The sequence below is a fragment of the Siniperca chuatsi genome, linkage group LG24, assembly GCF_020085105.1.
Source record: "Siniperca chuatsi isolate FFG_IHB_CAS linkage group LG24, ASM2008510v1, whole genome shotgun sequence".
Lineage (NCBI taxonomy): Eukaryota > Metazoa > Chordata > Actinopteri > Centrarchiformes > Sinipercidae > Siniperca > Siniperca chuatsi.
In genome coordinates, this window is record NC_058065.1 from 13,873,304 (window position 1) to 13,897,276 (window position 23,973).

General features: G+C 39.2%; 1 protein-coding gene across 3 annotated transcripts; it reads right to left on the bottom strand.

The window, feature by feature from the left end:
* Positions 1 to 1,370: 1,370 nt before the first annotated feature.
* On the bottom strand, positions 1,371 to 18,192 carry ptger2a (prostaglandin E receptor 2a (subtype EP2)). Of its 3 annotated transcripts, XR_006377057.1 has the most exons (5): positions 17,994 to 18,191; positions 17,175 to 17,428; positions 15,158 to 16,089; positions 3,937 to 5,300; positions 1,371 to 2,758 (listed from the first exon to the last, which is right to left on the bottom strand). XR_006377057.1 is itself a non-coding variant. In XM_044188227.1 (4 exons), exons 3-4 carry the CDS (start codon positions 15,992 to 15,994, stop codon positions 5,010 to 5,012), a joined length of 1,128 nt encoding a protein of 375 aa, XP_044044162.1. In that variant the 5' UTR covers positions 15,995 to 16,089; positions 17,175 to 17,428; positions 17,994 to 18,192; the 3' UTR covers positions 1,371 to 5,009. The 3 variants fall into 3 exon arrangements, 2 of the variants coding, with proteins under 2 accessions (XP_044044162.1, XP_044044161.1); XM_044188227.1 differs by having other exon boundaries at positions 1,371 to 5,300; positions 17,994 to 18,192; XM_044188226.1 differs by having other exon boundaries at positions 1,371 to 5,300; positions 17,179 to 17,428.
* Positions 18,193 to 23,973: the final 5,781 nt, after the last annotated feature.

The following is a 23,973-nucleotide window of genomic DNA, read 5'->3' on the forward strand; positions in this document are numbered from 1 at the left end:
ATGAATTTCTGGTGTTTGATGGGGTGAAAAGCAAAACACAAAGCAACTCCCAAACAGTAGTGTGATGACCCCATCCACACAAAGCTGGACTCATGTAGGGGTATCTCTTAATAATATATTGATATTATATATTAATAATATCTCAAATATGTGTATTTGGATTGATACCAGAAGTGGGCAGGGACTGCACAGGAAATAGGACAAAATATACAAAATAATACTATTTTAACCATATCTCTAAATCAGTTGAATATTAAAGTATGATTTCTATTCTAACAAAGGGTCTAAATGTGAATGGTCTGGGTGGAAATAGAATGTTTTAACAATGGGGAAAATACAAGTCAGAGTTGTTTCCATATTGTATAATTTTTCTTTAAAAAATGGAAAGTTGTGCATGCAATGGGTGGAGGCCCAGATGGAAATAAGGTTGGTCTGTCTATGACTATGACAAAGACAGTCCCTAATTTCAGCCCATGAGTTTCCCGTCTACTGTGAGGTCGAGCAAGGTGCTAGGCAACATCAGTCAAGACTTTTCCACAAATCTGGCGAGGATGAACCTCGCTGAATGTCTGAATATTGAACTTTAAACTATCTACACCTCTATGGTTTTAGCATCTAGTCTGTTTATTTACATTTTGGTAAATCTGTATTATGGAAAGTCATGCTGCTTTGGCTACTAGCAGCTCCTGTTCTCACTGTGCAGACAACAATCACCTGGATTACTGTTGATACCGAAGTCTGAATGCGACAACTCTGAGCCAAGATCTGAAGTTATAAGACGTACCTTCTTTTCCTGTGTTTCTTAAACACATTTATCCTCTTATCCCATCCTGAAGAGCGGATTGTGCTGATTGTAGCAGTCATGAGGGGGGAAGAAACACATTTTCAGATGCTGTTTGTATCTGTTAAGAGTGCATTATCTGTTCATATGTGAATAATGTATTCATATTTGTTTACAACCCTACTCTGATGGTAGACGTAAGAGTGCTGTTTGCTTCAGTAGTGGCACTAGATTAATTGGTTCACCTTTATCATGCAAAAAGTCAAGATTGTTTTTGGTGTGTGTGTGTGTGTGGGATGTAGTCAATGCTCACTCTACCACCCACCTAATACAATGGCCTACTTAGGTTAAACCACAGAAATATGTTGTGTTCAAATGATGGAACACAACATCATCAAAGCAGATAAAGTCATAAAGTGATGTGGAGGGAAAATTGCTCAAGACAGACATACAGAAAGTGAAACACACACACATATCTAACTGAAGGATTTGGTTATATTCTCCACATCTGGAGCCCATCCACAAACTGTGTGTGTGTGTGTGTGTGTGTGTGTGTGTGAAGGAAAAGGGTTACAAAGCAGACACAATATGTGGTGGATGAGATGTTTATTTACACAAGCCTTAAAACACAGACATACACACTCGTGTGCTCAGTGCATTCAGTTTCATCTACAGTACTTTACAGATAATTACAGAGTACAAGACATCCAGAAAGGTAGCATTCTGGTTTGACATCATTACATTTCAGTGCTGTCTGTCACACACGCATGCATACAAACACACACACACACACACATACACTAGCATGTACATAGCTTGCACTTATTTTAGGCGCATGCATACACAAGCATTTATGTGGGAACTTTTTGTATGTATATTTGCAAAAAATACATACACACAAAAACACAAGAGGAAAAAGCATTCACAAAAAAAAAATCACACCTAACATCCACAGGAAGTCACTGCCGTAAACACTGAATATTTTTTATGCTGAGCTGAGAACCGACAGAGGCAATAAACTGCGGTTCTCACAACACAATAGCCAAACAATATCGTCAGTGCTCTGTCACACACACACTCTCTCTCACACACTCACAGCCTGGACACTTTTAAATAAAGGCTTACAGCCCCAAAGTTTACCCGATGCTCACAAATTTTCTGGCATCCTCTAAAATGACAGATAGTTGAGAACTTGTAGGGTTTTTTCCCCTCACATTTTACACACTTTTTCCACACCATAGTATTTCAATTTAAACTGGACCCTTGCTGTTGCATAATCCGAGTCATTCCACACGAGTGTTTTTCTCTTTCGAGAGATTTATGACCAGAGAGCCCGCAAAAAATTGTAGTAGCTTATTTTCTTGCCAGACACTCGAGCCCTGTTGAAATTGGATTTGTTTTAAAGAAGAAGATGCTTTAATAGTTACAATTCCCCATGGTGTTGTGTAATTTAACCCAGTATGAATCCACCATGTGTAACCTTTACCAGTATGCAAACGTAAGAAACAAAGTGGCGAAAACTACCTGCTTTTCCCATGAAACTCAGTGGTCATCTGATTTCAGCAAGCCAGTTAGAACTGACATCATTGTAATGTAATGATGTGTTTTGTTGATGGCTGGCAGATAACCATACTAACTGCAAACTGACTGCTGGAGTCTATGGCAGGGGAGATTTTTAGACTTATTGGTGGACCTGAAAGCAAACCTGCATTTTCTGGGTTTACTTTAGTTGGCAGTTGAACTTGTTTGAACAGCTTGAGGATATAATTAGTGACTGCAATCATGAAGTTGACCATATGGCCTATGAGCGGCAATATAAGTGGATGTCCTTTGTCCCATATAAATGGTAGTCCTCTGGAAAGACACACATTGAACCAAAATAACAGCACTTCAGTCGTAAAGTTTATGGATAAATATGAAGGGCTTTCTTTTCATAGTTTCCAAATAACTTTCAGGCAACGTGACAGAACAAAGTACCTGTCAAGAGAAAATAAAGCAAGATACAGAGTGAAAAATGTAAAGTTGTTAAGAGTTCTGTCCCAAAATGACATGTCTACTAACTGAGAACTGTTATATGGCACACATTGAAAGCAAAACATGGTACTTTTTAAAGGGTATCATTCAATTTATGTCAACAACATACAGGCTCGAAATTTTAGATTGTATACTGTATAAATATTACATTTTGTAAATGAGATTATTATCTTATTAAATGATTAAGACTTTGAAAAACAACATTTTCCAAAGACGGTGCTGGTAATTCCACTATAACCAAACAGTTAAAGGTACCCTGTGGAGTTTCTGACAGTTTTTTATGTGTGGGTCCTCCTCTAATATTAATTAACATATAGAGAACCTAATCTGTAAAATTGTTTTAACAAAATACTCCTAAGTGTGTTATTTTGTCATTAAAGTCATTAGCTTGCTCTTTATGAAGTACCATCATTTGCTACAAGTGTGTGCGAACATTCATTCATTATTTCATAAAGCTCTGCTGTTACTTAATTATATAAGTAGAAGTTTTCAAGTCAAAAGGTAACTGCAGTCTCATATGAGAAACTTTTTATAAAATATCATTATGCTATACTATCTGTGCATGTACATATAAATGAAATATTGTCACTACCATCAACATAACCTTTTCTGTGTTTATCACTCTCTCCCACCCACTCCCTGAGGGAAGTTATCTAACTATCTTGTAGGGCTGCCCCCGACTAAAGATTTTCCTAGTCGACTAGTAGTCATTAGTTCAAGCGATTAGTTGACTAGTCGTCGAAAGTTTATTATATTCATTTAATTATTTAAATGTATATATTTGGTGCATTAGAAAATTGTTTGAGTTCCGGGGCTGAGAAAGAATGTTATAAGTAACATTGTTAACCCTGTGCTACATTACAAAGAAATACAAAACCGTAATAATGAGCCTTTAAAAAATAATTTTTACAGGTGCACACACGACGCACCTGTTAATAACAGCAAAAGCGGTAACATTTTTCTGAAAATGTCGGAACAACAAGGCGACTGAACATTTTGTTAATTTATTTCAACGCAGTATAACATCACACAAGTCTCGTTGTTCAAAACACGGGAATAAATAACAAAAACAAATACTTGCGCTCTTATCAATATGATGGATGATGTATAATGTTACTTACAAATTAACTCGCTACAAACTTGCTCCTCTCCCGCTTCACGCCTCTCCTGTGTCTTCGTCATCCCCGGAGTCCTGGTTGGAGCCGCTATAAATCACCTCGGTACTGTATTCCCTGTCGTCAAACGACCTCCGTCGGTCTTGGAGACCGTGTTCAGTGGGAGGCTGCTAAGCCCGGTTCCGTTGCCTGCTTGCCCAGCTCCGGTTCTGGTACTCATTCCTACTATCAGCCGTACTATCTTGTATACCAAAAGGCCTCTCCCTGCTTCTTGCCCTTTGACCTTTGCAGCAGGAATCTGGTAGGAGTGGCGGGGGAAAGGTTACCAAAGCGACCAGAGCTTAAGGTTGGGGTTATGAAGCTCAGAGGTGATAAGATAATGTTCTCAGGATGATGACCAATGACCGCTTAAGTATTCAAAAGAGAAAGTCATATTTAATATCAAATATTTGAGGTCTCATTTACACTAATATAAACATGTCTTATATGTCTAGGTATTCTTCAGACAGATTACATTTGAAAATGGTTCATGCCTGTATGTGATATCTCGTTCATGTCACCATCCCAGGCCCGGTAACAACTGCTCGGAAAGCGGCAATTGAGCGTCAGAGAAGGCATGTACAGCAAGGCCATAAGGCATTTGGTTACCTCTTCCTTCTGTGTTTGTCCTGAATCGAAGGCTAATCCCATTTCTGTACACATTGACAGATGAATGTCCTTAGCATGTTGCATTCTGTCACATCATCTCCTTGCACAAGATTCTCCAACTGAACATCTTCATCTTAATACAGTGTAGACAAAAGCAGTTTGTCTATTCCAGATCATCACAGAACCTGAATGACGTCTCTTTCTTTTTCTAGTTCCTGTCACCAGCCGTTTTCATTTAATTGATTCATTTGCATAAAATACAAGCAGCACAGGAGCGAAAATGTTGAGCTTTTACACTTAAAATATGAAGCTCTAGAGAAGTCAGTATGCATTCAACATGCATAAACTTAGCTCAAATGCTAGAAGTGGAACACACTATCCAATGCTGTGTCTTATAAATATAAATATCAAATAATAAAGTACAGTTATGGTCATAGAGTTTCCACAGAGTGAAAATGCTCGGTGTACTGCAAGGTTGGGCGAGACAGTTCTAGGATAGCTGCAGAATTATTTTTGGCCAGTGATGATTTAAACGCGGAACCCTTGGAGGTTCCTAGGGGAGCCCGGCAAACCGAGGCCCAGCAAAAGTGCAGCACGCTGGGGGAGAGGAGGATAAAGACCCAGGGGTCGATGATGGAGTTAACGGAGATGAAGCGGAGGGCAATCAGGTCCAAACGGTGAGACTCCTTGCGATCCCCTATGGAGTTGATGTACACCCGGATCTTAGAGATGGATAGAGAGAGAAAAGAAGAGGCAGGGAGATGAAAAAAGAGAGATTGTGTGTGAAATTAGGTGTCAAGGTATTATCCCACTGCTAACGCCATTGATGACAGGCACACACAGACAGCCACATCCCAGCTAACATCCTGGTTTAAATCCCACACTCAGTCCTCTATAGCAGCAGTAACAGATGAAGACTGCGAGCAGTGATACGGGAAATGAACAATAGAAATTGAAACCACTTATCTGTTTAAATGTCAAGCTGATACTCATCATGCATGTTTAGATTCTTCAACTTCAAAGTCAGTTTTGTTATGCCAGGGTCACTGACTGATGTTTTGTTATGACAACACATCTAATCCCATATTTGAGGATACGCTGTTGTTCAAATACCTGAAAGTGCAAGTGGGACATCTCTGAAACCAGTGACCTTTTCTTTGTTTCTCATCCTGCCAGTTCAGCAAGATAGTAATCCACCACACACACTGATAAAACTACTACTTGATAAACAGCTTGTCTATTGTCTGTTGCAGCTACATTTTTCAGTTAGCCATCGTCAGGTCAGACACTATAGAACAGATACTATCCTATTTTAAGCGATCCAGCTGTTCACACAGGCGGTGTAACAGCTTGCGTTTTGCTCACACTATACCTGTATAAATGCAACCCACAGAGTATTTTTATGCTTCAAGGCTATTTTCTTCCACTTTCTGTGCATAACTACAGTCAATGTCATTAGTTTTGCAAGTATTTGGTCATAAACCGAAATATTGGACAAGGTCAAACTTTGACCTATTGGTGGTGCTAGGTGAAAAGGCAGGGGATCACCAAAGTCAGCATTATTCATTTTCACTGCACTAGGAGTGTTTGCACCAAAGTTCATGGCAATCCATCAAGTACTTGTTGAGATATTTCAGTCTGGACCAACCGACATTGCCATACCTAGAGCCAGGCTCTAGCATGACTAAAATACAGATAGACCTCTCAGCAAAACGCATTCAAGTTAAGTACTGCAAAGTTGTATAATTATTATTCAGCTTTTTTAGTCAAATCATGTGCTGAAAAACTGGCTGGTATAGCAAAAATGGCAAACGTTTTTTTTTTTTTTTTTTTTTTTTTTTACTGTCACTAAAGGAACACATGCATGTTAGTTATCAGCATCTCCAAACCAGAAAGACTCCAGAGGTCACTTGAGTGAGAGTTTGCTTTGGGTGTTAGTCTAAATATGCATTTGCTCAAACTAACTGTTGCATACTAAATGTTTACAATGTTTGTAAAAGTTAGCATAGTTCCTAATTTTATCCTCTTTCATGCAGAAAGCACTGTCACTCATCCCAGCACACACAGGATGTTTGTAGAGAGTGGAGTAATGTTCTCATTCAGAGAGGATATTTGAATTACATTTTGTTTGCTATTCAGTCCGACTGCCGAGGCAAACACAGGCAGCATATGAACCAATGAGAACGTGTGTGTATTTTGTGGTTTTAGGAGAGGCTGAGAGGCAGATGTTGCTGAGGCTGAAGCAAATTGAGATTCCCATGCTGATATCTAGCAGAGTTAGTTTGCACACAAAGATACACAAATAATGAAAGACTCTTTGCTGGGAAATAAGGACTTATTTAGTTATTTTATCTTAATACTGTCATGTATGACTATTTGCACAGTATATTCATGCACTGATGGAAATGTCCAGCACCTTTTTACATAATTTGACATGTAAAACAAATCTGTTTTTCTCTTGACATGAAACTGAGAGGAGCGTCCAGGTTTGGACGTTTAATAATTGCCAAGCTACTCTAGATACCTTAAGGCAGGGCTGTTGTGCATTTGGAGGCTGGCACAGATCTGTTTGCCATATCCAGGTCAGATGTTATGATAGATTTAGTTTAGCTGTTTGTTATTCTCAATAATGACTGGATGTAGCTATTGCCTCATTTATGTGGGATAGCTAAATATATTACCAATATGTTGGTTTGTCAGAATTTATATTCTTTAATTTGAGATCACAGCTAGGGAAAAAGTAAGCAAATGTGTCTTTAGCTAAGGCCAGCTAAGACTATCTTATCAGCTAGTTTTAACTTGATATAGCTCTCTTGTCAATTGAGAACTTCCGGATGGGAGCCGAAACGTCTTGATTCTGAAAACAGTGTCCAGATGACTACGACTGAAACCTTTTCTACGATTCTGGTTTTAACTTTGAACAAATATGGTTACTGGGTTTTGCCTTCATAGGGCAGGATAATCAAATGTACAACAATATGTTTTTAATCTTGGTAATGAATTCCTGTCTTGTGAAAAGATAAATATGTACAACCTTTAGCCTTCTTCCAATCAAGTGTGGGAAGATCTACATTCCACCTCACTATATTACACACACACACACATTGTTGTGACGTGTGCTCTTCGGCAACTCTGATCAATAATTGCTGTATTAATGAAGTCTTTGACCTTTTTAAATGGAAGCTGTTTTTATTAGCACCATTGAGGCCAAGAACAAGCAGCGGATTTAACTTGTTAGTTCCTTGTCTGTGGTTAAACTGTGTAGTTGCAATCAATTAAATTTGGCAATCAAGATTATCAAGGATAATCACAAATAACCTTAATGAATAAAGTCCTCAGGGCACCATTCTTTTTAAAGAAGAGAAATGATAGCCAATTAATTGATTGAGTCTCATAAAATACACTAAACTATCAATTTGGAATTCAGATTAATAATTAAATTAATAACTGTAACCAAAATGACCACTGATAGCTAGTAGGTTGAAGGATTTGGAGGTCAACATAGCAGAGGTTGGCAAATTCCTCACTCAACAAAACATTAAAGAAACCAGCATAATTATACACAAGCATTTATTAAAAGATAAAAAAAGCAAAAACACAATATGTGAAGTCTAACTATTAAACTACAGAACAAAGGGATGTATGTGTGTGTGTGCATGTGTCTAAGAAGGCTGCTTAGATCGAGGATGGCGTCAAACAAAAGAATGTGTGTACAGTATGTTTCTTTGTTCTTCCTCTATCTCTAGCGTGCACGAGTCAGAAACAAGAGAACGTGTGAAGCGGGAACTTTAAAGTTCCTTTCCGCCGGATGTGGTTGTCTTTAAGGGCCAAACTAGAGGTGTATGTGTGTGGTCTGTTTAGTATAATGGTGCCAAGTTAAAAGGAGTTAGTTAGCATGCAAATACTCTGTCTGTGTGGAGCACAACATAAACTAACATCAGCTGAGTGGCTGAGAACTACGGTTACAATAATAACCCCACGTTAACCATGGAGAAGATCACAACAATAAAACCTCAATGAAAACACATCAGTAACGTCACATGTACACAAGTTAAACAGTCCTTTGCAGCTGCTCCAAGCAGACCTCCCGAGGTCCGGGCAAATGACCGCTGACCCCTTTTAAAGCATGCAGTCTCCTAATGAAAGTTCAGTTAAAAATCACACAAATGAATGAATTCATCTGTGGAGTCCCAACAGCTGCGATTGGCTGAAATGAAAAGCGGTAGACTCCCTGGGCTGATGGCCACAATGTTGGGAACCAGAACGTTCATACAATCCATGGAAGCTATGACTAGTTTACAGGTTTAGAAATTCTTGCAGCTGGTCTCTCTGGGGGTCAGAGAGGAACAATATCCAATTAAATGTGAAGGGAAAAGTGACTTCACAACAGGTTATAAAGTCAGCCTATTCACTGACACAGCACTGCTTCCCTTCTTCCTTTCACTTTCCATCCTCATCTCTGCCTTCCACCCACCCTTTTCTCTCGCTCTCTGAGTTTCTCATCTCCATCTTAATTCTCATACTGTCTCCTCTCTCTTCCATTCTAATTGTTTTTTTCCTTTAAAATGACTCAGGTTTGACTCCCGTAAAAAGCACTCAATGTCCTGAGATGCCAATGGTTCCGCCAACATTGTCACACCAGTCTCATTAGGCCAATTTCCTGTTGCTCAGTTACACAACCCAGTGGGTGAAGTGTTGCCATGAGGACTAATTGTTTTTTTTTTCTTTGAGAACTGCCTTCCCTCCGACTACATAGCTGCAAATGGCAGTTAAGCACATCAGCAGCTGTTAGTTTGATGGGTGAGAAAGCTCTTTAATGCTCGGTCTTCCAGATTTTCTCAACCGCTGCAGGGAAATAGTAATTGTTGTATAACTCGTTCAGGAAAAGTTATATCACTAGAACAACTCGTTTTAATCAAAACCACATGAGATCATTTCTGTGATTAGTGACAGGCCTTGCCATGTGTGTGAGACAAAAACAGAGTAGGCGAAGGATTGTGTGTGCATGTGGAGACAGATTTTTTTTGTTTAGCCAGGCTCAGCCGTGAAATCCAACTCACACTGTGTTCCCATTTTCTCCCCTCTCAGCACCAACAGGAAGCGTAATAAAAGTGTTAATCTGAAATGTCTGCCAGGGGTTGATGCTCAGAGACCAAAACACTGTTTGAGTTTCATTTTCAAAAACAAACTTTTAAATTGGTTATCTGTGTGCTGAGTAAATACTTGAGTCAGAGGTGATAATATTTTAATATGTGCTTCTGGCTTTCTATTTCAAAGATGCATTCTTGTCTGTACCCAAATGCCTTTTATATATCCTGTTCGCTTCGCAAAAATGCATAACTTGTTGTTGTAGTGCCAGGGCTTCAAAGCCAGCCTAGGACCTTAGTTACCTGTCATATGAAGGCAAAACTGCCCCTAAAATCAATTTATTTGGAACTAACAATTGTACCATTCACAATCACTTACTACGTTCCTGTGCCAAAAGGCTATTGTCTGGCCTTTTCAATTTTTAATGCAGTCACAGATAACCAGAGGCACGTCACATGCACACAAACACATCATCAGTCAACAGTTTTATATCAGCAGAACAATAAATATGATCTTGCTGAGTGTGTGTGTGTGTGTGTGTGTGTGTGTGTGTGTGTGTGTGTGTGTGTGTGTGTGTGTGTGTGTGTGTGTCTGTGTCTGCATGTGATATCCTGACCTCAGAGTGTGGTATCACATTGCTGGCTGGAAACCCATGAGTGTTTATTTGTAGTATTGTTTAGCCTTTGAATGAGTAGCCGTGGGAAGCTTGCATCCACAAAGCAAATATAAAACTCCTTTAAAATCTTAAGTAATATAGTAGTTACCACTACATACCACAGCATGTGTGAAGCTGGCAATATTAACGGCAGCAGATTTACGACTCGAAACTGGTTTCAGACAGAAGTATGCAGCAGTTTACCACACTTTCTGTGGCCATCTAAGTCTATGCTGCAGCAAGAACATTTTTCAGAAGTGTTTAGAGACACTTTTCTCTAAGCAACAGCTCACAAGCTTGTCCCCACCAACACAGCAGACGTCTTAATTTACAGACTCTTGTCGAAGTATCTTTGAAGAGGGCACTGAGGTCCTATATAATGCCCTGCTTAGGCACTAGAACTCATTAAGGATAAACCATCAGCTGAACACTGAAAATGTAAAATGGCTGCTATCAGTGGAGATATTTTTGTCTTCATCTGGATCATAACAGAATGGGAAAGGAAATTCTACTTGAGGGTGGATGTTCCTTTAAATAAGACACCAAATCCCCCTCAGCATAATCACTTAGTGTGTTCTTTGAATGAAACATGGTACATCTTCCTGCAGGGCAACAACTGGAAATGCCTGCCAAGAAGTTAATGTGGCCATTCTGTGGAAATATGAGAAGACGAGTGACAAACGTGACAGCCACAAGTACGTGATTCACTTAGTCACTAGCATGTATGACATATGAGTCCCATTATAAGAATTGATCATAAATGACATTAATAGTATGACTTCTGCCTACAGTGGTGAAAGGTCTGGTGACTGTCACTGGATTTTTGATAAAGACAAGATAAGACACAACAGACATGAAGATGCAGAATCACAGCCTAATGAATAAAACGGCCGACTGGGTAGAGAGACAAAAACCTTTTCAGTGCTGCCAAACTTTAAAAGAGTGACTTAAGAAAATAAAGAAACAAGAACTTGCGAAATAACCGACCCAATTTCTTCTCAACATAGCAAATGGATGTTATGAAATTATACCGATCAATATGTAATTGTAACTCTCCCTTGACAAGACATCACCAAATGCATCTATCTGTGTCGAATTTTCGCTTCATCAATATTAGATAATAATCCTGACATTCCCTGGCAAAAAAACAACAACATCTGATATCGATTCTGACATTTTAAAGTCAAACTGAAATTTTAAATCTCTTCAGTTTTTGAGTAAAGAAATAACATTGCAGGTGTTGCGCATATTTTTCCAATTTTTACAAGACGATAAAACCATTTTTTGGTTGACTGACATTTGAGGGTTGGTGTTGCTTGGAGACAGGCTGTTTTTCCACTTTTTCATCAAGTCCTAGGCTGTCTGTCCAACATTTAACATTTTAGGAGGACTGATGTGAGTCATCCATATTTGTTTGGTTTACAGGCACTTCCATATTATTAAGTGCCAAGTCGGATTTATCAGAGCTTTCAGAAAAATAATAATTACGACTTGGATGTTGATGTGAAGGGGCACTGTACCCGAGTCATGTACTTTATTCAGCCTCCTGAAGAGGCAGTGTAGACAGCCAATGTGGGAAGCTGCTACCAGTGTCCTTTACCTGCCTACAGTAGTCTACACCTGGTACACAGTGTGCAGTGGAGGGCACTGTAATTATCCATCACACTTAAATAGACACAAATAAGGAGATGCTGTTATAAAGATGGTTTTATGGCAAGTTTACTATACACTGTACTCATTCCTGCCAGTTTACTGTTAACGCCCTCTGGATAGGTTGGTATGTATGATGCAGTTTTTGGGAATCATTGCAGAGATGACTGCATTGCAAGCCACAGCTGAGAAGCATCAGCACACGAGATGGCACTTTGGCGCATTACTGCTGGCTGCAATAAAGTTCACATCATACACTGCTGGGAAACTTATTGATTTTTCCATTTGAAATCCAAAATGACACTTTCAGAACCGAGGTGGTTACAAACAGATTGTCCAGGAGTCTTACTGAGACAGCATAATGACTAATCACTGGATGAGGAGTCGTTTGTGGGTGGAATCGATCAATACTGTTTTGGTCTCCAAAATCTAATTGCTGGATCATCTAAATATGAAATATGTCAAAGTTCACTGAAATTACAACACCAAAACTTTGTGCAATGAATGAGAGAAAATGGAAGAGATTAAGGCCAAGTTTAGAAGAATGATGAGAGTAATGCTCGTTAGTTGTTGTTGGTTTTTTTTTCTTCTTTTCTTTATGGTGTTTGTTTATGGTGTATTGATGGCTTGTGATGTGGTGGTAGTGTGGTAATGTCTTGTTTGTATTTGTTTTAATAAAAGAAAAGGCTTTGTGACAGAACTGTCATCAGCTAATCAGGATCCTGTTTTAGATATTGATCATTTTTGGCTTTTTATTTGATGGCTCACAGTCAGTGTATGGTAACCAACAGGAAGTCTGATGACAAGCTAAAGGCCGTTTGCAATCAGGACATCTCAAAAAGTGGCCGTACCCGGCTGCTGCTCGCACGTGTTATCACTTTATACATCCCCTGTGTGTAATTCGTTAATGCACAGGATACAGTGTGTCAGTGGCTATTCTGCTGTGATGGGGTTGATCTCATTAAAATGTCCATCATTTGTGCATGTAACAGGCATGGTAAATGATTGTTAGGTCCATCCCCCAATGAGTCATCAGTCACAGATGACCCGTATCTTCTCATCACAGTCTCTGTCCACATTGCTTCCTGATGACATAACTAATCAAATCCTGGATTTAAAATGATACAGTTTACTGTATGTAAAGTCTGCTGTTGTTATGGTGGATTTTCCCTTTAAATATCAGTTTTGTTTTTCTTTCACCATAGATAAATAAATACTTTTTTTTTTTATAAATATTGAGACCAGGACTAAAATGATTAGTAGATTAATTGATTAGTTGATCAACAGAAAATTAATCTGCAACTATTTTCTGGTTCCGGCTTTCTCAGATTTGAGGATTTGTTGCTTGTCTTTGTCATATATGAGCGTTAATTGAATGTTTTGTGGTTTTGGACGACTGGTCGGACAAAACAGGCTATGTGCAGACATCACCTTGGGGTCTGGGATGAAGGGCATTTTTCACAATTTTCTGACATTTTACAGACCAGTGGATTAATTATTTAATTGAGACAATGATTGATAATCAGCAGATTAATCGATATAGAAAATACTAAGACTGAGTTCTGTGCAAAGCACAGTTCTCTCAAACTAAAAGCAAAATGCAGACATGTACATTAATGTATAGAATAAAAAATGTTTGTTTTTTTTGCATAATTCAACCCTAATGATATTGTCCTTTGAAAGATTTCTTCCTCGTCATCCTTGCTAATGATGCTAAAATGACAGTAGTAATTGTAAAATGATGATTTATATTTTCCTTTACACCCAGAGAAAAAAAATAATCTAAATATATGCATTTTAAAGTAACTTATCAGGGCAAAAAAATGCACTGTACATCTTCCTCTACACACATGATATCTATATTTAAACATCTAGCATTTATACCTGTGGCTTCAACATAAGCAGCTGAGTCAGACCTGCTGTTTCCTGTCTGCAACTTGGCATCAGAACAGCCCATAGTATATTGTATTATTTCTGAATAGCTGCATGTCCACAAACCCCCCCCCCCAAGGGTGCCAAGACACAGTTACACACAGGTATATATCAGATTGCATAGTACATACAACAAATTGTATCTGCTCTGGGTGACATTTTGACATATTTTTAATACGACTTTAATACGATTGTCGTGTTTTCGTGGCTGGCTGGCATTCAGCTCAGAGTCGCAGAGCACTTACATTTTTCAATCAGCTTCCATTAGGGTACTCAAAATGAGATATACTGAAGAGGAAATATGTTGTATAACACAATTTAGATCACTTAGAGGGAATGGTTATATCCTAAAAGGAAACATTCCCATCAATATTGTCCACAGGACTTTTGATAAGATTCCACACACAAACATGAATATTATTTATCTTTCTTATTATTTATATGCATTTGTTCTTAATATTGATCATGCTTTAATCACTCTCTGAGGACAACCTATTGGTGCAAGAAATCGGTCCAATTTCAAGATACCTAATACAAGCACAAACTATTTACTATGGAAGAGTTTCAATTTAAAACATGAACCCTATTTATTTGGCTCCCTATCAACTTGTAAAGCCAAGCAATATATTAATGTAATATCGATATTGTGCTGTGATTGGTTATTTGTAGAATTGTGATGAAGATTATTAGCTATTAATTAAGCTTAATTAATTTAGCTTGAATGTTCTTTTTGTTGGTCCTAATGACTGCATTACAGTTACATGAGGCTATTTTAGCGGAAGCACCAATAGTCATCAATAGACACCCTTCACTTTTTTATATTATTTACTTTTTTTTTAAACTTTTTTTTTTTAAACTATTACTAAAAACAAAAACTAGTTATTTCATGCTGAAAATGAACACAGATATACACTGGGGTTTTTTGGGTGGCAACGGTGGTGTGGTTGGGGGGGCTATGAAGAAATGCGGTGAACCCTGTTCATCAGTGTCAGCAGTCCCATGGGACCTGCTCACTCACAGCATCGTGGAACTTAATAATCAATTTCTGCCTTGACTCTGTTGACCAACTGACCCATTGAGCGAGTTAACCCCAATGAAGTCATTCAATTAGTCCTTATAGAATGAATTCCCCCCAACACAAGTAAAGCAACAAGGTCAACTGCTGTCAGCAGTCAATGATCAACTGGTTGTCACCTTTACTCGCTTTTAAAGTGCAGGTAAAGCATGCATGTGAGTTATCTGCTGTCATCTTACCACCAGTGGCAGTGTGCAGATGATGAAGATGATGGTCATGAAGACCAGCAGGATGAGATGCTCCACCTCCTCGGCCATGGACATCACCCTGCGTTCGCTGTTGGATCTTTTGGTCGCCATCACTGAGCCGCAGTTCCTCCTCCGACGTTGGTACATCCTGAACAACTGGTACACCACAAAACCATTGCAAGCCACGATAGCCAGCACTAGCACCAGCATAACAGTGGCATATAGGTTGGCGTAGGCCCGGTTGTTGTTTCCCACTGGGTTCATGTCAATGAAGCACCATGTGCCGGGGCAGTATTGTACGTATTTACCAAATCCCAAAAAAGGGAGGAGACAGAATAACATGCATAACAAAAACACCAACGGGATTGTGATATAGGCACATTTCTTGGTGACATGCCGGCTGTACAGGTAGGGGTACCCAATGGCAAAGCATCTCTCTAGCGCCATAGTGAAGAGAAGTGACATGGTGACCAGGCTGAAGAAGGTCATGCTGACACCAAAGTACGCACACACGCTGTGAGTTTTAGGTGCCATCCCCACCAAGGTAGTGTTGCGCGAATATGACAGCTGCACCAGCGGACTGATCAGGCACGTCCCTGCCAGGTCCGTGACCACCAGCGACGTGATGAGGACATGAAACAACGAACGCCGCCGCGTTTCCCCTGCCCTCGAGTCTCTGCATCGCCGGATTTCCAGGATCACCAGGGCGGCCACGTTGCCAAAGATGCCTGCGGCGAACATGATGGCACTGATCAGCGGGCTCATGGTGGCGTCGATGTGGTTCTCACTGTGGCACGTGTCATTTTCTGAATCCCTTGAATTCATCATGGCTGAAAACTGTCTGGATTTAATTTAATTTAATATGTCTCTGCTTCCAAAAAAAGTGTCAAAAACGTGTCCTTAAAATGATGTCTGCAGCCATCCTGGTTGAACAGAAAGGAAGAAAGAATATCTCTGAGATTTAGAGTTGCAACAATTAGCCGATTCATTGATTTAGTCAATCGAACATTAATTGAATGAATTAATTGTACATATCATTTCATCAAGTAAAAAATGCCAAACATTCGCTGGTTCCAGCTTCTGAAATGTTAGGATTTGATGTTTTTCTTTATCATATATGATAGAAAATTGAATATCTTTGGGTTTCTGACGGTCATCACCTTGAGCTGTGGGAAATAAAAACAGCCATTTTTCACTGTTTTCTGACATTTCAATTAAACTTGATTCATTGAGAAAACAATCCGCAGATGAATTGATAATGAAAATAATCTTAAATTGCAGCCCGAGTGAGATTAGCAAAATTTTACGAGAGAATCTTTTGAGCAACACGACTTTTCTGTGCTGGGTAAAAAGTGAAAATATATCACTGGTGACATGGATGTTTTCTGAGTTTACTGATCATGTAATTAGAATTTTCAGATTTGTTGAGACATTTTCAATGCATATACAAGATGCATATGAGTTCTACCTTCCAGCACTTTTAAAATGACACTAACTGTCGACAACATTCGTTTACTTGCCTCTCATTGGCCAGATGAGATCCTGCATCATGTGTGAAGGATGTTTACTAGTCTCCCTTACTTTCGGACTCCGTTATGACTCAGTGTCAACCATGCTGACTATACACCACTCTTACTTCATGTTTGCAAGTCTTTGACTAACTTACATACACAGAAAAGGGACAACATCTTCTTCCTCTCATAAAAAGGAACATTTTGCATACATTGAAAAATCCCAGGTCTTAAGTTGTTCCTCTTCTGTCTCACCACTTAACAGATATCAGCTGACAGGCTGAAGGTTCATCTATCTATCTATCTATCTATCTATCTATCTATCTATCTATCTATCTATCTATCTATCTATCTATCTATCTATCTATCTATCTATCTATCACCTTACTCAGAAAACAGGCCTACATAATATTACACATCTGTCCCACTTGTATGACTTTGTATGTGTGTGTGCCTTCACTTTCACTGGGTGTGTAACGACCAGATAACGGACTCACCTACTTGCTCTGTCCAGCGCACGACGCGTCCACTCTGGCGATGCCTGCTGGGGTTTACGGCTCCAAATGTCACTCAATCGGTCAAAAAAAAAAAAAAAAGACACTAACAAGTGTCAAAATCTCCGTTTTCTGCTCCAAAACACAGAGCGGAGCTCTGACAGATGTGTCCAGGTGTTGGGTCTGTGGACGGCTGGTTGTGTTTCGCACAAGTTGAACGCAGATCTCGCGTCAGTTGTGATATCAGCTGGACAATACTGTAAAATCAGACAATAAAGGAAATTCGATTTATTGACATGTCGTTCTTTTGATTTAAGAGATACGATGCCGTTACAATTAACACATTCAGGTTTCCTTGCTTGTGGGCACAGAATACCAGTTAGAACATCACTACAGTCCATTAAGACACGAGCAGGTCCACAGTTAAATGAGATTTTTAGAATTGAGTGTGAAAAAAGTCCGCTCTGTTGTGTACAACACACAACGTGCTGACTGAGTGAGACAACAGGCGAAGCAACTATTATTAACTATAGTTATTAACTATTATAACTATTAATAAGGAACTTATTTTGGAAAAAATGCTGCTGGGTGTAGAAAACGTGTGAAGACTGCAGAAAGCTCGACAGACTTAAGAAATTACTTCCGTCAAGCTCTGACAGAATGACCGTTTGTCAGTCAGCAAGGACATTTTACGCTGGCGAATTTTCTACATGGAGTTTTGCTTTAAGGTCGCTCAGAGTGAGAAAACAGCGCGAGGCAACTACTGTCACATCCGCGCGGACTTTACAGCAACGAAAGGCATCCAAATAATGAAGTTCTCACCTATGTCATAACTTGCTCCCCGTATGTTGCCGTTTATTCCTGTGTTTTACAGTCCAGATTGAGTCGCACAGTGGAGAAATGTACCCCCAGTTTGTCGTTTGTTTCACTTCTAAAGCGTCTCTGGTTTAAAGATAAGGTGTGGAAAGGGCGAGGCGCGCGGCACTGATGAGGCAGGCATGAATAAACCCGCGGTACACACAACGTTGTGGTGACGTCACAAAGAATGGCTACACCCACCCCGTGGAGCTAGCCGAAAAGCTACAAGCCTCCTTCAAAAGCTACTATAAAATTACATTCACCTGTACAGCTTGGTGTTTGCTGACAACCTGTAGACAAATATCAGAAATGCATTATATTAGTAATTTATAATCTACCGTGTAAAAAATATTTAGTTTCACTTCCAGTTTTAAAGAAATTGTTACCAAAGATCTTTGACTAGGAAGAGCAAAAGTGCTGGTCACATTAAAATAATTTGTTTAAAAAAGGGGGGGGGGCACACATATTTTTTTAATTTTGCACAGTCACGAAATGATTATTTTGATTAATCAGTTAATCATTTAGTCTGTAGAACTTGAGAAAATAGTGGGGAAAGTGCCATTGAAAGTACCCAGAGCTCAGGGTGGTGTCATCAAAAAGTTTTCGTCTAGCCAACAGTCCAGAATCCTAAAATATTATATTTAAAATGATATAAAACAGCACAGAAGCAGCATATCCTCCCAGTGTAGAACTTGAACCACGAAATGTTTTGTATTTTTGCTTGAATAACTTAAATGCTTAATCGATCATCCAAATTGTTGCCAATTCATTTTCTGTCAAATGACTAATTGTGTCAGCACTATTGTAATTATCTTACACAGTAATCCAGACAAACAAGACGGATTCATGGCCTCAGAGTTTTTAGAAAAAGTACTGTTGTGTGACATTCTCACATACAACAGACATTTACATAACTACCAATTGTAGCCGTCACTTAGTATGTGTGTGTTCTGGACAATCACGAAGTGTAGGCGCTCATCTTGGCTTGAACTATGCAGCATACAGAAAGTGCTGATCGAGTGAGACAATTTGCACAGCATAAAATACAAATCTGCAGTCCTTTTTCAGTCCTTCAATGAATGTTTCTCTAAACAAACAGCGGGGGGAAAGGACTCCTAAATGTACATGGCACTGTGCAGATGTCCTGGCCTGCAAATACTTTGGGTCCAAAAAAAGAAAAAAAAACCAAGAGTAAACAGTGACATAATGTAGACGCTGCTGTCTCTATGCAATGTGATATTTTGGGAATATCGTGCAACCTTCTGTGTCTATGCGTGCCCTGTTTTCTTCCAGCATGAACGTAACACCAAAACATTCAAAGTGTCCAGCGAGAAAGATGTGTGTTTGGTTTCACATGCGTCTTTATGTGTGGAGATTGCGTGGTGTTCGCCTGGGTTTCCTCCCACAATCACATGGATTTGAGGCTGTAATCTCCCATCGGGATGAATGTGAACAAGTGTTTGTCTTTCCAGTGTACCCCATGTCTTCTAACCTGTCTCCATTCCCCTACGACCCTAAGAAGGTAGAGGAGAACTCATTGAATCATTAATAAATGGCCAGTATAACAATGTCCGATTTTTTTGTTTTGTTTTGCTTTTCAGGGTTGTGCCACGCTTTAAAAAAAAAAAAAAAAAAACCAAACATTTTGAGGTGGATACGGTTGATTTTGTGCAGCGAGGATGACTTCAGTCATAAAGGCATAATACAACATCTGCCCATTTTTAGCGAAATAGCTTTCAAAAATTCCAGAATGCATTAAAATGTTATTCTAATTACCTTTTCACCCATTTTAAGAATAAAATACATGCCAAACAGAATCCTAAAGTGGGCTGTGATGTGTGCTGAAAGCCCTGAGATGACAACACTTGAGTGCTTTTATTCAGACCCATTAACGAATTCTTAATTGTGACATATTGCCATTATGCAATGTTATGTCTCTCTCCTTTGGTCTACACCAGTGTCTCTTTCTGCAGACTTTTGTCCCTCTCCAGAATGACCCCAGACCTTTTAATATTGCTAAACCCTGAAGTGCTTGGGTGTGAAGTGTTGAAGTTATGGCATAAGCAACCCACGCAAACACACAGTACTGGGTGCCTTTTTACATCCTGACTTGTCAAGTTCTGAAGGTTATTTCTACTGTTGACAGCACTCATCAGACACAGGAATACTATGCACTTCCTGCTCCTCTGCCTCTTCTGTCTTTCCTTCTCTCTTTCTTCTCTCTCTTTGTTTTTGAAGCTCAATCTCTCCATTCATTTCTCTCTCTGTCTCCTTTACCCTGGCTCTATATTTGTTTCCTCACACAGCAGAGGCCTCTTTTACCTTGTCCTCTGCCCTTACTGATGCCAAAATACCTTTCTGTACGCTTGCCTGCCTTTCCTCTCATTTCCTGTCTTTTCCTTCCTTTCCTTTCTCTTGCTTCCCTTCCCTTTCCTTTTCTTTCATTTCTTGTCATTTTCTTTCTTTTTCTGTCCTTTCCTCTCTTTTCCTTTCCTTTCTGTCCCTCGTTTCCTTTTCTTTTCTTTTCTTATATTGCCTTTCCTTTTCTTTCATTTCTTGTAATTTTCTTTCTTTTCCTTTCCTTTCCCCCCTTTCTTTTCCTTTCATTTAATTTCCTCTCTTTTCTTTGTCTTTCCTTTCCTACCAAAGCAATGCCAGACAACAACTTTTTAGAGGATTAAGTGTTTCCATGATTTTCACCCAGTGAGTTTATTGTAGATTACTATTACGACATATTTTATCCACTTATGATGCAGTTTTGACCTTTAATCAAAAGTGTCCCAGATAATAGTTTTAAACTAAATCAGACAAGCAGTCAATTTATCTAATACAGAATCCATAAGATAGTCCATAAGAAGTCTCCTCTAAGAATCCAGATTTTTGAAGCGTACTGATCCACCCTTGAGCTGAATTGATCCGGATAAAGACAGGAAATACTAGGGTGGGCGTCTTACATGTAAGTGGTGATCCTCGCTGTCTGTCTGTGCTCTTTATTTAGAATCAATTCAATTATTGATCAAGGTCTTAATCCACAAATTCTATGGTCTGCTCTGCTGGTAAACAGGCTTTGTTGAGAGCTTGGCATCAGTTGAAGCGCTGACAAGTGCTGTACGTATTGTTAGTCTCTCTCGCTCTCTCCCACACTCACATACAGAGTCCCATTGTGAGGCTTAATTTCATCACTCCTTTATGTCAACAGAATGCATTGGTGCGCGCGCTCCAGTCTGCTAATGGCCGTTGTCTGAATCATTGATGAGTGCATTGATTTTTGGTGAATATCTGATGTCACAAATGAAGCCAGTCAGTCAGCAGCCTGTAATTACACACTGGAATACTGAAAAACAGGATCAGATTAGATGGTAATGATTCAACTTTTCAAATTACTGTGAGTGAAATGCGATCAGTTGTGTATTTACAGTATATGCCATGGTTTGTTCAGAGCACAATCATCCAAATGTAAACATGTCACCAGGTTACATGAGGCCGTTTGGGTATTCTGGGTATGCAATACTGATTTTGATCCTTTAATACATGCTAGACTGCAGATATAAAATATTTTTTTCACATACACAGAGTAAAACATACATTATAGTTTTCACACACACTAAATAAATAAAATAAAATGTACTTTGTTGTCAAGCTCTGTGTTGTTCATTATCTAAGCCTTGCCTTTGGCTCCACCTATAGGTTTTTCTGGGTAAGTACAAGCATCGTCGCTACAAAGCAACTTCAACATGCCCCAGATCTCTTTTCATTATCTGGCTTCACTAACCCTAACAACTGCAATCAGGATAAGCGGTCACATGACGCTGTTTATCAGCTCGGTAGGTCAACTCAATAGTTAAGAATTTAAATAAACCTAAAAATTGTAAGAAAAAAAATATAGGACGGTAGGAAGATTTGTGTATTCCATTAAATGAATGTGTTGCTTAGATGTATTCTTATGGCTGTATGATCATTTTAGCCTTATTCTTTGAGCTGCAACCCGAGGGGTGTGAAACGGACTTGGGAGCAAATAAAAGAGAAATATAAAAACCTAATTCAAAGTGGTCAGTAGGCTTTCTTTCACATCTTACAACAAGTACAAGGTTTTAGTGTTTCAACCAGTCTCTGTTGTAGGATGATATTGGGATTTTGATATAAATAGTTTTTGCTTTGTCATTCTGGGTTATTGTGTGTAGAATCAACTGCCAAAATGTGAATCAGTTTTAATTAACAGTGTGTGAAAGTGAAGGCGTCTGAATACTCCGCAGTCAGTGTATTCTTATTGCATATACTGTGACTTTATGTTGTCTGCTTATAGTTTTGCAGTTACCATTTCACAAGTGATATGATTTGATGCTGGGCCAGAGCTGTAGTCACCTGGGCTTTTTGCCCTCAGTTTGGTCTTCAGCAAGTGAAACGTGCTCAGCTGGCCTGACTGTTTGACTGACGTGGCCAGTCAAACGCATTCCACTTGGGTTATCCTGTCTGTGTTTGTCTTTCTGAGTTGCACACATTTTCACTGAATATGGATGTAAACACCCTAAAACAAGCTTAAAGCAGATACTGTAGTCAGCACTTTAAAATCATAGTCACTGTTTCATTTCAAACAGGGCTGCAACTAACAGTTATTTTCATTATCTAATAATCTGCCGACTGTTTTTTTGATTATCTATGAATTATTTTCCCCTCCCTTGTCCTCTCTTTACAGTACCAAGGCGTCTCTGTGCTGGACCATCGGCCGTCCTGGTTCCTCTCCCTCCCCTGGCTGTCGGTGCCTCATTCCCGGTGTTTTGGATCTGGATCTTCGTCCGCCAGGAGACTCAGCCTCACCTCTCATCTCGTCTCCCTGTGTTTGAGTTGTGTGCTTCAGTATTGCCTCCTGTGTGTATGTGTCCTCTTTCCAGGTCTTCGTGGTGGAGAGGAGGTCATGTGGCTCAGGTCCTTCCTGTTTTGGCAGCACCTGGAAGTTGCTCGACATCCAGATCATATTCTTCATTTATGCTGGCTATATCTGTCTACCTAATATTGTCATCGTGAATGTAATTTTACTATGTTACTATGCTATGTACTATTCTGTACACATGACATCTATTGCATGTCTGTCCATCCTGGGAGAGGGATCCCTCCTCTGTTGCTCTTCCTGAGGTTTCTTCAATTTTTCCCCCGTTAAAGGTTTTTTGGGGGAGTTTTTCCTTATCCGAATCGAGGGTCTAAGGACAGAGGGTGTAATTTGCTGTACAGATTGTTCAGGCCTTTGAGGCAGCTTTGTGATTTAAATAAAACTGCTTCGACTTGACTTTTTTAATTGATCGACTAATCGTTTCAGCTCCCGTTTCATATCCAATATGCTGGGAGTACATTGTGTATGCTGTATGCTGCAATGTGCTGTTGCAGATACTAGGTGGCGCACAAGGTTAAGTATTTTAAGGTTGCATCCATGGCCTTTAATGAGTGAATAACCCGGTGAAATAAAATAAAATGCATTAAAATGAAATAAGAGTAACTATGTAACTAACTAACTATGTAAAGTAACGTGTATGATGTGATTGATTGAAGTGTATTTAAAATTAAAGTCTACTTAGAAATACACAAAATAATAGGTAATAAAAATGGCTGAAATTAAAACAATTTACTGCAGATATTAATCTTTAGACTTAAATCTGGACCCCTTTAGAAATTATGATATAGTCTGTATAATGTGTTTTTAAGAATATAAATAAAAATGGCGTTTCCATGTATACTTCTATCTTGATAAATGAAATTCCAGCGAGTAAACCGTTTTTTTCTCACGTCTGCTTGTGTAAAAATTACACAATGCCTCTTTTTCATTGTTGTGAAACAGAGTTACATCCGGATTAAAAACGCTATATTTGTCTTTTGTCTAATACGAGCCAGATGTTACCTCCAGCACCGGCCTGCTGTCACTCAACCCGCCTCTGACCAATCAGAACGGGCCTAA

Excerpts from the sequence above, each read along its gene's own strand:
- ptger2a (XM_044188227.1), bottom strand. The coding sequence starts at position 15,994 with ATGATGAATTCAAGGGATTCAGAAAATGACACGTGCCACAGTGAGAAC. Across the intron at positions 5,301-15,157 it reads TCTGCACACTGCCACTGGTG|ATCCGGGTGTACATCAACTC; the intron begins GTAAGATGACAG and ends TCCATCTCTAAG.